Raw genomic sequence first — 15,872 nt, 5'->3', positions numbered from 1 at the left:
CCCATCCCTCCTCCCGCAGCCCAGCAAAGGAGCCATCGTCCCCCCCATCCCCCGGGATCTAGGGTGGTCCCCCGGGGCACCCGCGCACCCATCAACCAGCCTTCAGGGATGGCAAGAGGGGACGCACCACCAACCCCACGCCCACCCCCACCCCCGCCCGCCCATCCAGTCCACGAGCCGCAGCCTCCCAACCGGCACAGCATGCCAAGGGACCCCCAGCGGCCCACCAAGCCCAGGGCAGGGAAGGGTCCCCTGCCGGTGCAGGCAACACCCAGCCGATACACCGGCGCCCAGCCAGCGACCCGCGACGGAGCACAATGTCTGGATTTTATTAGCACATTTAAATTGCAATATTTGAACATTACTTAAATCATATTAATATACACATTTAATACATTTTGTTTAATAATCTCTTAACTACCCAGGAATACAAAAACATATTTTTTTTCTTAAGGCCACTCAACATTGTCTAAATAAATAAATTAAATATAATTGAAAAAACTTCTTTGTCGGGGAATTTAAAAAAAAAAAAAAAAATGGAGCCTACTGTTTTTGTCCACAAATACGGCCATACTCAAGAAAATATGAACGCTCCTTTGGGCTGCTTTCAGACCACATAAATAAAATAAAAATTAAGCTGACTCACACGCACACATACTCTTAGCAGCTTCTTGCTCACGTTTTTTGGTTCTATAGTTTCCAGCAGAGTTCACCACATTTCTCACAATTTAATTAACGTTAACAGTAGAAAACACATACTGGAGGACACTTCTCTCCAAGCAGCTTCCTACTCAAGTTTTGCAGGTTAGCAAGTTGACACTGTTTAATGTTATGCTAACGCGGATGCAGGGCGGAAATTCAGTACCAAAATTAGTGATGTGTTCCCCATCTCTCGTCTTTTTACATTACTTATAGTGGCTGCTGCTGGATGAAAAAAACCTTCTAATATCCCTCCTCTTCAAAGGAGGCAGAGGAGGCGACATGTTGTCGACATTTAATTCTGTCGGGGCTGTGCGTCTGTGTATGTGGGTGGAAGTGGGGGGGTCAAGTCATCAGCCAATCAAATGTGCTTTTGAGGGGGGGAAAATGGGCCGGCACATTCAGCAAGTGAAAAGGGGTAAATGTAAGTCTGAACATAAAGAAACTACTGAAATTCACTTAATAATGGTAGGGTCAATTCTATCATTACAACATATGTGAAGACAATCTAAATTACCTAGTTAACTGAACTCATTATATACTACAAATAAGGTTGCTTAAAAATTGAGCATCCTGAAAAGGTAATGGTATGTCCCTACCGTCCCTATGCAAACCTACTCCATTGGTAGAGCCCTAACCCTAAAAAAGCTGATTACATTTGAAAATGATTTTTAAGTGGTTTGACATGAATAAGGTATCACTGAAGATCTTTTAAATTGATTCTCATTCTCACTGTGTTACATTCTGGATTTCTATCTATTTACAGTTTGAGGGCTGCACAAAAGCATACTCCCGTCTGGAGAATCTCAAGACCCACCTAAGGTCCCACACAGGGGAAAAGCCCTATGTGTGCGAGCATGAAGGTTGCAACAAGGCTTTCTCAAATGCTTCAGACCGTGCCAAGCACCAGAACCGCACGCATTCTAATGAGGTATGTCAAGGAGCATAGCGTATTTGATACAATTGTCCTTTTGCTTCTCGATCAGATCATTAATGTAATAGTTGGTAAATATGTTCATGATTTCTGTCACCCCAATGTGTCTTTTTATTATTAACTTATCGCTCATGCCTGTCTGGTACAGAATTGCAATTATGCTAAAGCAAATTCTTTTAAATTTGTTTTGACAGAAGCCATATGTGTGTAAAATCGCGGGATGTACCAAGCGATACACAGACCCCAGCTCACTAAGGAAGCATGTTAAAACTGTTCACGGACCCGAAGCTCATGTTACCAAGAAACAACGAAGTGATGCTCCTCGAGGGCTTCAGCCACCCAAAGACAATGGAGAGAATGAGTTCCATTCTAAGAATGGCACAGGAAGTGCAGATGAGAGGACTGATGCCAAAGGCACCACTAGAAGCATGGAAGACTGTCTACAAGTCAAATCAATCAAGACTGAGAATTCCATTGTGAGTTGTGATTACATACAATTCTATTGTCATTGCCTTTGTCTTTTAAGTGCTGTTCTTGCATGAATTGTGTTTCTATAACCCCTTCCAGACATGCCTTAAGTCTGGTATTGCCTTTATCCAGTGCTTCTCAATTATTTTTGTTACGCCCCCCCCAAGCAAGACATAAATGTTTCGCGCCCCCCCAAACTCTCTGCCGCCACTGTAAATAGTATTATTTGTCTATAAAATTACTATTATAAATACGCATCTGCCTAACATTGTGTCCTTTTTTTCTAATAAAGAAAAAAAGTAACAGATCAACTTATAATAAAGTATAACTTTATTAACATTGTTTTGTTTGTAACAGAGAAGACTTGACGTGCATCAATTTGCCTGAATTAAAAAAAAAAAGTCACATTCAAACTGTAAAAATACACTCAAGGTACATTTTTGACCATTTGATACAGAAAAATAAAATTTAATAAAATCCGTAAATAACAACAAATTCAAATTGATTAGAAACATTTACTCATGAGGACAATATGCCAAAAAATTTGACCGAAAAAACAAAAATGAATAAAGGAAAAAAAGAGTGTCCTTGGACAGAAGGACAGTTTTTATTTTTGCTGCTCACACTCAGTATTACCTCCTTTGCAATGGTGTGGAGTCATTTTGCAATGAGCATGCTAACAATGCTCACTGGTTTACTGATATAACACTGACAAAGCAGGACTATTGTTGGCAATATTCGGCACGTTTTCGCTGAAAAACAATCAAGCGGCTTAACAATGAGATTGGGGTCGAATGTCTTTAAATGGCGTCTTAATTGATTTGGCTTCTGGCAGTCCGCTATAATTATTTTCAGACACAGTAAACAGTAGTCTTTCCTCATCACCCCACTGTATTAAAAGTCAAAGCTAAAAGGCAAACGGCACGAAAAAAGCGCATTCTCGGCGGCCGAGGTAGAACCGTAGGTGAGAGCGGTCGTCGTGACGATCCCAAGGCGAAAATGGCACTTCTCGGGCGGCGACGTGAGAACCGGACAAGACAGTGGGTCGCTGCGTGAGTGAGTCCGGTCGGAAAACGGCTTTCGAAAACGGTGGCGGCGCACTGCTCCTCATATCTGTTTTCTGTGTGCTGAGTGCTCTTCCTTAGTTCAAAAATACTGCACGCACTCTGAAAATGAGAGCGCCACTGCCACCCACTGAGTGGATGTGCAAGTACACTTTATTCCAGTCCGGCAAAAAGAAAAAAAAAAGAAAAAAGCATGTTCCCCGAGGACACATGCGCCCCCCCTGGCATCGCTCTGCGCCCCCCCAGGGGGGCGCGCCCCACTATTTGAGAAGTACTGCCTTTATCATTGAAATACTGTACTTGCACGAACTGTGTTTTGTATAACCCCTTCCAGACTGCCTTAAGTATGGTAATGTAATGGTTTTAGCTGGCTCATGCTCATGTGTGAACACAATATTAATTAACATTACCCAGAAATTAACCGCATAGCAACCTGGCCACAATTCATTTGTGGTATGTAGTATGTTGTAATGCAGCCGGTAATGTTGTGCTTCAGAGCACAGAGGTTGATGGCGTAGTTACCTTGTGACTACAGCGCACTCTGTGCCTGTGGACTGCCGTTTTCTCATTCTACTTCACCAAGACGGGATAGCAACATTTGATGAGCTGTAAGCAAAGAACATATTAAACATATAGATGGTAACTCGATCCAGGCAATTGTTTGTCAATTTTAGGGCTGAGGAAGAGTCTGTTAACATTTTTCACGCGAAGGCGTGAAACTTGGTGGTTCATAGAAATGGAAATCAGCGATGTAGAGAGGGTAGCTTGTACATGTCATTCAATGACACTCAAACAGAAGTGCCACCATACACAAGTGATTCAGACCGTACCGATTGTCGCTTTGAACCCTTTCCCCACCAAGTTCGTGCTCATTCCGGGCTTGTACTGAGCTTAGCACCAGTTCTTTTTTTTTTTTTTTGGGCCAAGCAAGCACTGGCGCCAGTTCACTTGCGGAAGCGGGGCCTCTGAGGTTATACTGCTTTTGATTAAGAGTCACATCACACTGTAATGATGCAGTCTTTATAGCTTCTTTCAGACATGAATTCTTTACATTCCACCAAAGTAATAAAGTTCCTTCACTGTGCCGATCTGTCCTATTCATTTGAAAGAGACCAGACAAGACAATGGCACCTTGTGATAGTTTACTTTTAACAATAATAATCAGAAAACACTATAAACTCTCATAGGTTTGGTCCTTTGTTCAGTCCACAGAGTCATATTGAAAAGTTAATAGTCTCTTCCTAAGCCCTTGGATCAGCGAACAGTTGTCAGATTTAGTTTGCCATCCATATAAGTTCTTTGCGTGTCAAATGTTAATTTTTCTTGTGGTTAAAAAAATGTAATGCAGTCTGCTGTAGCCATATTATAGCTACAGTACGTCATCAACGTCAACGCTTCGAATCGTAGCATTATCTTAGGCATTTAGACGTAACGCAACCCGCGAATGATGAGTTGTGACCAGGTCGCTAGGCGGTAGATTTCCGGGTAAGGTCTGGGTCAACTAAACCGGGTCATTGGAAGTGCGATGCGAGTAAACACTGGAACATTACCAGATATCTTTCTAATCTGATTTCAGTTTTTGTTTCCTCTTTTACTAACTTGACACCATAGGTTGAATGTTTGACTGACAGTTGTCTGCACTTTTTTATTTTGGCTTGAATGTGCTCTTCTCTTTCCCTCAAAACCGTCATACTGGATAGTCTTCAATGAGGTGAGCAGTCTAACAGTTTCTCTGTCATGTTACACAACCTGCAAAAGTCCCTCTTCTTGTGGCTTCCCATTTTTTTAAAACATTTTTACTTTTCTAATTGCATTTAAATCACTCTGGAAAACAAATATAAACCGTATTTTCACAACTATAGGGCGCACCGTATTCAAAGGTGCAGGCTCATTTTCGGGTGATATTTTTTTGTATTTAACACTCAAGAGGCGCATTGCATTATTGGGCGCATGAAAACCATACGCTAGCGGCGCGCTAGCGGGAGCAAAACTTAGTTCAATTGTACTTTATTCAAAAATTTAAGAGAGTACTCACATTAATCTTAATCAATCCACAAATCCATCAAAGTCATCATCTTCTGCGTCCGAATTGAACAGCTTGGCGACGCCGCCATCAAACACGGCAGGTTCCCTATCGTCGTTGTCAGAGTCAGTCTCTTTGCCGTGCACCTCCTCCTCCTCAGAAATGATGCCAGCTTTGTCCAAAACATGAACAACAATGCAAGCAGACACCTTAATTTTTTTTTTTTTTCAATAGTGTTATTCATTTCCTGGCTTTTTTCTGTGAAGAACCCAGAGAGGGTTATTTGGTTATTATCTATTTAATTAATAGTGTTATTATTATATTATATTATATTATATTATATTATATTATATTATATTATATTATATTTAGGGCTGTCAAAGTTATCGCGTTAACGGGCGGTAATTAAATTTTTTCATTAATCACGTTAAAATATTTGACGCAATTAATGCTCATGCCCCGCTCAAACAGATTAAAATGACAGCATGTCCACTTGTTACTGGTGTTTTTTGTCTCCCTCTGCTGGCGCTTGGGTGCGACTAATCTTATGCACCATGAGCGTTGTGTAATTATTGACATGAACAATGACGAGCTACTAGTTTATTTTTTGATTGAAAATTTTACAAATTTTATTAAAACGAAAACATTTAGAGGGGTTTTAATATAAAATTTCTATAACTTGTACTAAAATTTATCTTTTAAGAACTACAAGATCCATGGATCGCTTGAACAGAATGTTAATGTTAATGCCATCTTGTTGATTTATTGTTATAATAAACAAATACAGTACTTATGTACAGTATATTGAATGTATATATCAGTCTTGTGTCTTATCTTTCCATTCCAACAATAATTTACAGAAAAATAAGGCATATTTTAGAGATGGTTTGAATTGCAATTAATTACAATTAATTAATTTTTAAGCTGTGATTAACTTGATTAAAAATTTTAATCGTTTGACAGCCCTAATTATATTATATCATATCATATCATATCATATCATATCATATCATATCCTATCTTATTATTTACTTTTGTTCCGTGAAGAATCCAGAAAGGGTTATTTGATTGTGGCTTTCTGAAAAACAATACATTTTTACATTTAGGCACTCCTGCAATTGTCACACTTTTTCTGTTACAAACTGACCCCGGCCCCTCATCAGAGAAGGAAAGGGTTATGTGGCCCTCACAGGAAAAAGTTTGGGGACCCCTGCCTTCGCCCAAGCATCCACAATCCATACCCCATTTGTGGCGTAACTCGCCTGGTGCTGCCTCCCAGTCTTCGTAAAGCTGTGTTCGCCATTTGTTATCCATTGCCCCTACGCCGCTCGCCCGCTGACTTTGAACGCCCAGTTTACACAGACGTCCATTGGTTGGGGTTCCTTTATCAAGCCTAATGGAATGATGGGAAGCTCAAAAATCCTCAGATGAACTTGGTTTTTCACAGTGGATATGAGATGGGCGCGCATGGAATCAAAGATTAACAGGAAGGGTGACGTGTTGAAAAAAACATCCGGCCACTTGACGTACATTTCCCTCAGCCACTCTGTCATCTTCTCCTAATCCATCCAGCCCTTTTGATTGGCCTTCACGATCACTCCAGGTGGGAAATTTTCTTTAGGCAGCGTCTTCCTCTTAAAAATCACCATAGGTGGCAGGTTCTTTTATTTTTTTCGCGTAGGTGATAGCCTTAGGTTTGAACTGGGCTTCGTAGATGCCATTTTCGGGGTCCTTCGCCAAACCAATGTTGTTTAGTCTAACGCAGGGGTTCCCAACCTATTCCACTAAGGCACACTGTGGGTGCAGGATTTCATTCTTACCAAACAAGATGACAACACTTTTTCCCCAATCTGGTGTTTTACAAGTGCAATCAGTTGATTGCAGTCAGGTGTGGCTTGTTTTAGCAGAAGCCTCATTGGTTCAACTGTCTCTGCTGGATCGGCTGGAACAAAAACCAGGACCCACAGTGTGCCTTGAGGACTGGGTTGAAAACCCCTGGTCTAACGCACTCACTCGAACTAGAGGCACGCCCCCCTATCACACGCAACCTTCTCCCTTTAAGGTTCTCATGCTGCTCTCACTTACGTCCGCCTTTTCAAAAATTGCTTAGTCAGACAGATACATTTTGGTACTCAGTCCAAACAATACGCGCACCACATTATTAGACGCACCGTCCATTTTGGAGAAAATGTTTTACCTTTAGGTGCGCCGTATGGTCGTGAAAATACGGTAAACGTCTGCCTTTTGTGTTGGACATCTGCATGAAGGACATACGGTATCATAAAATAATTGGTGATGATTATGTTTATATTTAAATGTTTCCTTAGCATCACTTAACAAGGAAATTTTAAGATTGATTCCTAGTAATGTGACATATTGGGACTTTTTTTGTTGTTGTTGTCCAGTTCCTCCTTTTAGTTTTTTTGCTATTGGTACTTACACAAAGACTATTTAGTCCTTTGGGAACACCAGGGCTTGTAGCAGATGATTTGGTTTGGTTGTAACAGACAGACTACACCTTATGCAACAGTGCCTTTGCCGCATTTGCTATATACCAATGCCCTATTGACACTGTTGTCAGGAATTAAATTGGACCATCAAGCTACATTGCTTCCCCAATTGGGGTTACATTATGACTTGTTAAGTTTCCTTGCATTCATTTCTTGCTTGATGTCCCTCACTAGATGTATCAGTCCAGTCCTGGTGGTCACTCGTCATGTAGCAGTCAACCATCACCTCTCAGCAGCACCAACAACAACGACAGTGGGGTAGAGATGGCCATGCACAGTGGGGGCAGTTTCGGGGACCTGAGTGCACAGGATGAGTGTCCCATGGTTGATTCTACTGTTTCTGCCGGGGGGCAACAGGTAGGGTTAGGTGTCCATCTGAGGAAAGCAATGGGTCATTGTGGCACAGATACCATCAAAATGGAGAATATTAAGAAAGAAAGGCTGAAGACAGTGAGAGAGCCCTGCCCATGGGTCAATTCAGCACCACAGCCCCCTCACGGCCAACGCTCCAACACAAAGCTGCCCCCGATACCTGCTGTTGGTAAGTATGATGTCTGACATCTTAAGATTAATTCAAGATGTAATTGTGAGGGTCATTAATCATGCCAACTGCATTTACAGGTTCCCTGCTGGAGAACTCAAACTTAACAAGTAACCTTAACAGTTTACACAATGGTCAGCGATTGGGAGACCAGTCTTTTTGTGAAGTGACTCTGCTGAACCAGCTGAATGATCGACGTAATAGCACAACCAGCACGATCAGCTCAACATACACCACAAGTCGGCGCTCCTCCGGCATCTCACCTTGCTACTCCAGCCGACGGTCCAGTGAGGCATCGCAATTTGGGGTTAATCGTCATAACAATATCAGTTCAGCTGATTCCTATGACCCAATCTCTACTGATTTATCCCGACGCTCCAGTGAAGCTAGCCAATGTGGAGGTGGCGGTGGAGCAGGGGGGTCAAATCTCCCCAGCCTTCTCAGTTTGACTCCAGCTCAGCATTATCGTCTCAAAGCAAAATATGCAGCTGCCATTGGTGGAGCCCCACCTACTCCCTTACCTAATATGGAAAGAATGAGCCTTAGGACCCGAATGGCCCTCTATAGTGACTCTCAGGAATGTTCATCGCACCAGTACCACCAGCCACCTTCTGGAACAGTGCCCAGACGATGCAGTGATATTGCATATAGCAATCACAGCATGATGCCCCATGAAGTACCGGCCAACCTTCCACGCCGAGCCAGTGACCCAGTGCGTCGTCCCAGCCTTGACCACTTGGCCCTTTCAGCAGTACAGCGCTACAACAGTATGAACAGTATGAATAGTTCATCAGAATGTCAACAAGCATTGGCAATGCATGGTTACACTCGTTCTGATGGCAACCTGCAACGATACCCATTTAACCCCAGACCGCCAAGCATTTCAGAGAATGTAGCCATGGAGAACATGGCTATAGATGGGATGGGAAATGGGGGAGAACAAGGTGCGGAGGATGATTTAGTTATTCCAGATGACATGGTGCAATACCTGAGGTCCCAAAATTCTAGCACCCAAAGTCACATTTTTGGACAAGGGAACCACCAGTTTAATAACCAGTCTCAGGGCTATCAGACAGGCATTGCCCCACGAGCCTCATATTATTCCCAGAGAAGGGCTGCCATGGTTGATGCCTGCATGATGCAGTCTGGTCAGGATATAGATCGTAGTGACTCACAACATCCCTTTTCAGCATCGCCACACTTGAATAAGAATAATATGCCAGTGCAGTGGAATGAGGTGAGTTCAGGAACAGTGGACACTGTGACAAAGCTCCCCAAACAGCAACATTCTCTCAGGGGTAACCTAGCTGTTGTTCCACAGCGAAGCAATTTTGGTTCCCTGCAGGCACAAGGTCAAAGCCTTGGCAGCAACCAGCAGGTCATACCAATGAATCAGAACATTTATAAGCAGGGCTATGCAAACAACAACAGCAAGAAGTTGAACAACCCTCACTATCGACAAAGACAGTGTGGAAATTTGAAATTTAGCGATCAAAATTCTTTACAAGGGTTTAGCCAAGACACGATTCAAAATTCTGTATCTCAAAACAATAACATGAACCCTACATGGAATGTAGTGACAGATCAAGGTCTGCAAAGTTACAGAGAAAGGACACAAGCTGATAATTATTCTCATGTGAATCAAGTGCTTCATCAACAGCACCATAATATTTCACGCCAACACAGCAATGTACATCATGGTACGAGTGGAATGTTACCACCAAGACCTCCAGTAGAGCCCAAGCCAGGTAGCAGGCACCTTCCTGGTACTGGTATGATGCAATTAAACCGATTACCTAAATTATCAGATGTGAGTCCCGGCCTGCGTAATGATACGTCAGAGGCAAGTCCAAAAAGGACCAATGGGTCGACAGCCCAACGAAACAGCTCTGAGAATCCTCACTCTGCATTGTTCTATACAGGTGAGATTCATTTGATTGAACCAACTGCTGCCACTTTCGATGCCCAGATGTCCCCTAATGTGAGCCAGAACCTTGCCAATAACAGCATTGTAGCGAGTAACATGGCCTCACCGGGTGTCAACCAGGTCTCTAGCAGTACGGTGGATTCTTCCACAAGTGGGAACGGTGGTGCCGAACACACCCAAATAGATTTCGACTCCATGTTAGATGATGGAGATCACTCTAGCCTGATGTCAGGGACCCTGAGCCCTGGCCTTTTGCAGAGCCTCTCCCAGAATTCATCTCGCCTCACTACCCCTCGCAATTCTGTTACACTTGCATCCGTACCAGCAGGAATTGGCAACATGGCCATTGGTGATATGAGCTCAATGCTGACAGCACTGGCTGAAGAAAGTAAGTTCCTCAGCATGATTAGTTAGAAGCGATGACAGACAGATTTAAGCCATTACTGTATGTCACAATAATTCACACATCAGGAACTAAACAAAGCACTGATTTAACGGGAAATGAGTGGCCATTTTAATTGTTTTGTTGACATTTTCTATATCAGTATATTATATTTGTACCAGACTGTAAATGTTACCTCAAGAATTAAGTAGATAGCAAAAAATACTTTCTAAGTCATTCACGCACGCACCCACACACATACATTGTAGTACTGTATAGTGTTGCACTGAAAGCATTTCACATGGCCTTGCCTAGGATAATTAAGTATAAGCATCTAATTACAGCTCTAGCAACAGGAAATTGATCCTTTGGGTATTATTTTCCAGTGGAACCCAATTTTTTAGTATTTAACTGAACGGTACTTCTTTTAAGTCATGAATTTTGTAATGGACTCTATGCACGCACATGTCTGTGTTTTGGGAGGTGCACTACTTTCTTGTTGCCAGGCTAACACATAGCAATGACAATGTTAGCGAATGTTGATTTTCCATTTCCTATTGCTCTTGGTCATTCTAGGGATGTACCGAAAGCAAAAGTTTTGGCTGCAACCAAATATTGGAAACACATGGCCGAAAAACCGAAAGGGCGAAAAATACACATGCATATAATCAATTTTTTATTTTTTTCGTTTAAAGCCCTTTGCCTTGGCATTGGTTCTACAACCTCGGAGGCTGGAGACATTTAGGCTAGGTTCATACCAGTGGTTTTAATGCACAAATCCAATTTTTTCGTGTTTTTCCGACTCCAGTGTTTTTCCGACTCGAGTGAGGCGTTAACTTGACGGTCTGAACGGGATAAGTCACATGAAAGTGGACCATTTCAAATCTGATCTAGGTCACTTTTGTTTGTGGTTAAAATTCATTCTGGGCCACATTTTTCCAGAATGTGGCTGTGGTCTTAACTGTCATGTCTCCCAAATCGGAATTCATGCAGCAATTAAGTCAGCAAAGAGCGAGATAGACAGAGTGCTACGTCAGCGATGGAGCTTTGCATTAGCGTTCGTGTATAGCTTGAACTCGGCTTTTAGGAAAGAGGTGGGCTTGACAGCAGTCATTAAAAAAATAAAATGGGGAAGGGGGTTGGCCTGAGAATGCTCAGTTTTCTTTCTGTGCTCCAAATGAGCAATATTTCAAGATCGCTTACATGGCCGAGAGTCGGGGCAAACTACTGTGTGTGCGTTCTACCAATCCATATAAACTTTGAATATAAGACTACACGGGGATGAATTATGTCTGTTTTTTGTGTCCGATTTTTGGGAATCAAAATATGATCACCTTAGAATGACGTTGAGCCAGCATGTGTAGTAGGCCTGAACGATATTGGAAAAAACTATTGTTGCGATTTTTTTTTAGGTTTGCAATATATTGCGATATTATATTGCAATGTTAAAAAAAAAAAAAATCTATCTTTTTTAAAGAAATTTTCACTAAATGACTTGAATAGCTATTTGGAAATACTTTACATAACACACCGTGACCACTAGAGCTGGGAATCTTTAGGCACCTAACGATTCGATTACGATTCAGAGGCTCCGATTCGATTATAAAACGATTATTGATGCACCCCCCTCCTTTTTTTTTTTCCTCTTTTTTTTTTTTTTTTTTATGTTTTGTACATTAGTTCCAAAATTGTTCAAAAATACTCTCAGGCTAAACCACACTACTATTTCAGTATCAAGTTAACATATACCAGTAAACAAATATACAAAAATAACATTAAATAAAAAACTCCAGTCCCCATTCTGTATCAGCAGCTTTAAACTACATTCAATTAATTTAATGTTGTGAATCAACCGTTAAATTTGTTAAAATTGCTCCCGTTATTCCATAATTTCCCTTTGTCTACTTTCGACATGTGAAAGTTGTAAAACTATTTTAAAGATAGATTCAAGTCAATATTTTACCGATTTAGGAGTATTTTAGATAAAAAGTTAATTAGGTTTGCTTGGAAGGTTCGCTACAACGGCCTTGCAGGGAAGTGTACTGCTTTAAGATGGCGGCCGTTTATAACACCCGCATCTAGCTTTTTGTAGATGTGCTGCTAACAATACCAAATCTACATTGCATCTAGTCCTATATAAATGATATCCACCGTAACATTATATGGATGTACTTTGTAGCAGCTTTTCGGCAGCAGTCAGGTATGTTGTTGTGTTTTTTTATCTCGTTGCATGAGTTGAGCTAGAGCCGTGAGTTGAGCATTGGCATTACCCGAGGGGCCGGGTAATGGGAAGCATGATGTTTAGCTACTCTCGCTCCGTTCCGTCCCGAAGACCGCGCGGCGCGCTGAGTGTTGTGTACTTCCGCTTTACTTCGCATATTTTAATAATCGGAATTTGGATGTTTGTGAATCGTTCTCGAATCTTCCACGGCCGAATCGCGAATAATCTAAGAATCGGAAATTTTGCACACCTCTAGTGACCACAGTGTATTCATATAATACCGTTTCATTTGTGAATGATGAAGATTGCTTTATGAAGGGATCCAGGAAGCCATGTCTGCACAAAATAGATCATTTATTGAACACAATATTTTACACTTCAACAGCAGCAAATACATTAAATGATAAATAAAAGAGCAGGTGCATTAGTCCCCTAAGTTTTTGACAAAATATAACAATAATTAAAAACCTCAGTAAAACAACAAAGTTGTCAACATATTTGAACAAAAATATTAAATATGACAAAAGAGTTGTTCACAAACTATAACAATAAATAAAAACCTCAGTAAAACAACAAAGTTGTCAACATATTTGAACTTAAATATTAAATCTGACCAATAAAAGTGCAAGTGCATTCGTCCCCTGAGTTGTTTACACAAAATATAACAATATAAAACTGCAAAACGGCAACAAAGTTGTAAAAATATTTAAACAAAAATATTAAGTATCAAAACTTTATGTGCAGCTGTACAATATATAGTTATTTGGAAAAATACGATTTACAATAAATTTAAATATAAAAGACAAAAACTCAATTGAACTTGTAAATAATTGAACTGAATAACTGCAAATAACTGTGATGAATAACAGAACCATTTTAACTCCCAAATTTCCTTCCTTCCTGATAGCTGTCACATGAATAAAAAGAAGAAAAGACATTCCTGCAGCTGTGTTATGTTTTTGTCTGCATATCGTCCACCTTCCTTGCTCAGCAATTCTCAACTGGGTCTCATAGGTTTTTGGCCAAGACTATTAGTTTATCCACTATTGCAGGCTTGAGACAAGAACGTTGGCACGTAACAATGTTCCCACCTGTACTAAAAAGCCTCTGATGGGAAGCTCGTAGCAGGAATGCATAGATACCTGCGTTTTAAATGGTCCCACATGTTTGACAGATTTCTTGTTGTTGAGGCAACCACGGCGAGCCACTGTCGACAGGGCTGTTTTTTGTCCCTTATAGTCTTGTTCTTGCCAAAATACTTCCAAAACTCCTTTTGGATACAGTCTTCCTCGCTCCTTCAACGTGTTGCTTTCTTGCTTTCACTTTGAGAACGGCCCCTCCTCCCTCCGCTCTGCTGTTAGGCCCCTCCTCCCTCCACTCCGCTGTCGCAGGGGGAGGGGGAGGAGCCGATGACTTGCTGGAGGGAAAGAAGCTGTGCGCTCTCCGTCCCTCTCCTTCCTCAAAACAAACGTTTGTGGATTAACAAAAATGAAATGAAAAAACTATCGCACGTCCTTGCAATGGGACTATTGCGCATGCGCACATTGCGATGGCGATGTTTAAACGATATATCGTTCAGGCCTAATGTGTAGTCATTTGTTTTGATGCTTCTACGCATGTGGGTCAGTTTGCTCAGCGTGTGTCGGACTGGAAGTTAGTGCGCATGCGTACTACATTTACGGGCTCAATGGAAAAAGGCAGTCTGAACGGGCACGCCAAAAAAACGATCTGAAGAGAAATCTGATTTGTGCATTAAGATCTGCGGTATGAACGTAGAATTAGTTTGAAAAGTGCAAATTCTGAAACCCCATGGAAGGGCGCGTTCCCGGCGGCAGTGAACATCTTCTGGCAAACTCTGAAGGGTCGTTCACCATTACAGCAAAGTGTTGGCTATAGGAGTTAAAACTTTGTCTTCAACAAGTAAAATCCTTTGCTGACACTTTGAACAGTAACAAAATATTGACAATATCTTTTACACAACTCAATGTAGCATGAAACAAATGGACACTTGAAGGTTGTACGCCTCCCAATCTTTGCCCCCATAAATTCTTCGTGTGTTGCGGGACATAGGGTTCATTCTAATGTGTTATGCCAAGTTATACATGCATTTATTATACCGCAAAGGTAACCAGTATGTCTGCCAACTATTTGACATAATGACATGAGTTACAGAATGATAGTAAAATATTTCACATTAACATCAGGGTCCACAGACTTGCTTTTTGATCATGTTCTGAACTTTTGAGGATGCCCCTTTGGATCAGAGGCATGAACTCTCGGGGGTGTCAAATCCACAAGGGTAAATGATTGAAATGGACAAGGGTATGCTTTGGTCTATCAAGGAATTCAGACCCCTGTGTGTGAGGAAGAACATTCTCTAAAAGAATACACAAGTACCTCTGTGTGTTCCTAATGGGATCCAACTCTAATTAACACATTCATAACATCACCCCCACCACCTTTTTGCTACAACCCATATTTTTCCCTGGGCATTGGATGAACTGCAGAAGGGACAGACTTTGATATTCAAAATCCGGTTCTGACATTGCCCAGCAAAATTCCAATTTTGTTATGTTCTCTGTATTTCTAAGTAGCCTTTAAAAGAATTTGTGTATTTGCAATGACAGTATATACTTTTACAAGTTTGTTTGGCTTTGTGTGACATTGTATATAGCTTTTGTACATTTCAAATAAACCGTGTCTCTTTTTTCTGTGTTTCAAAATCTTGTGTTTTGCACACATTTTCCTCACTAGGGTCGCATGATATGGAAGGCACATCCACACTAATGCACTATTGTTTTTTACATGATTATAAAATACAACATTTGAAATCAGAAAAACTAAAACATTTAAGAACACAGTGCAAAAATAAGTTTACTAAAATGATGAGTAAAACATTATTTTCAAAATACAAAAGGAAAAGATTTAGTATAAATGACGTTCATGTGAAAGATGTTCGCTCAAAGAATCTAAATATGCAAATCACACATTTCATGGAACTCCTATAGACAAGTTTCTGGAGCAAAATATGAGCGGCGCCATCTTGGATAATGTCTGCTACGAACTTCCGGTTCAGTGTGTTGGCGAAGTTAAAACTGCTAAA

General features: G+C 41.1%; 1 protein-coding gene across 4 annotated transcripts in view; it reads left to right on the top strand.

Moving 5' to 3' along the window:
• The window catches only part of gli2a (GLI family zinc finger 2a), a 153,560-nt gene extending 138,095 nt beyond the window's left edge, over positions 1-15,465 (top strand). For all 4 annotated transcript variants that reach the window (XM_057852013.1, XM_057852012.1, XM_057852011.1 and 1 more), the window contains 4 exons: positions 1,466-1,630; positions 1,828-2,109; positions 7,873-8,239; positions 8,320-15,465. In XM_057852013.1, the coding sequence (XP_057707996.1) occupies positions 1,466-1,630; positions 1,828-2,109; positions 7,873-8,239; positions 8,320-10,580 (3,075 nt within the window). In that variant the 3' untranslated portion in view covers positions 10,581-15,465. The remainder of the gene's footprint in view (positions 1-1,465; positions 1,631-1,827; positions 2,110-7,872; positions 8,240-8,319) is intronic.
• Positions 15,466-15,872: the final 407 nt, after the last annotated feature.

Source organism: Corythoichthys intestinalis, chromosome 12, assembly GCF_030265065.1.
Source record: "Corythoichthys intestinalis isolate RoL2023-P3 chromosome 12, ASM3026506v1, whole genome shotgun sequence".
In the NCBI taxonomy this organism is placed as follows: domain Eukaryota; kingdom Metazoa; phylum Chordata; class Actinopteri; order Syngnathiformes; family Syngnathidae; genus Corythoichthys; species Corythoichthys intestinalis.
This window is presented reverse-complemented; position numbering and strand designations above follow the sequence as displayed.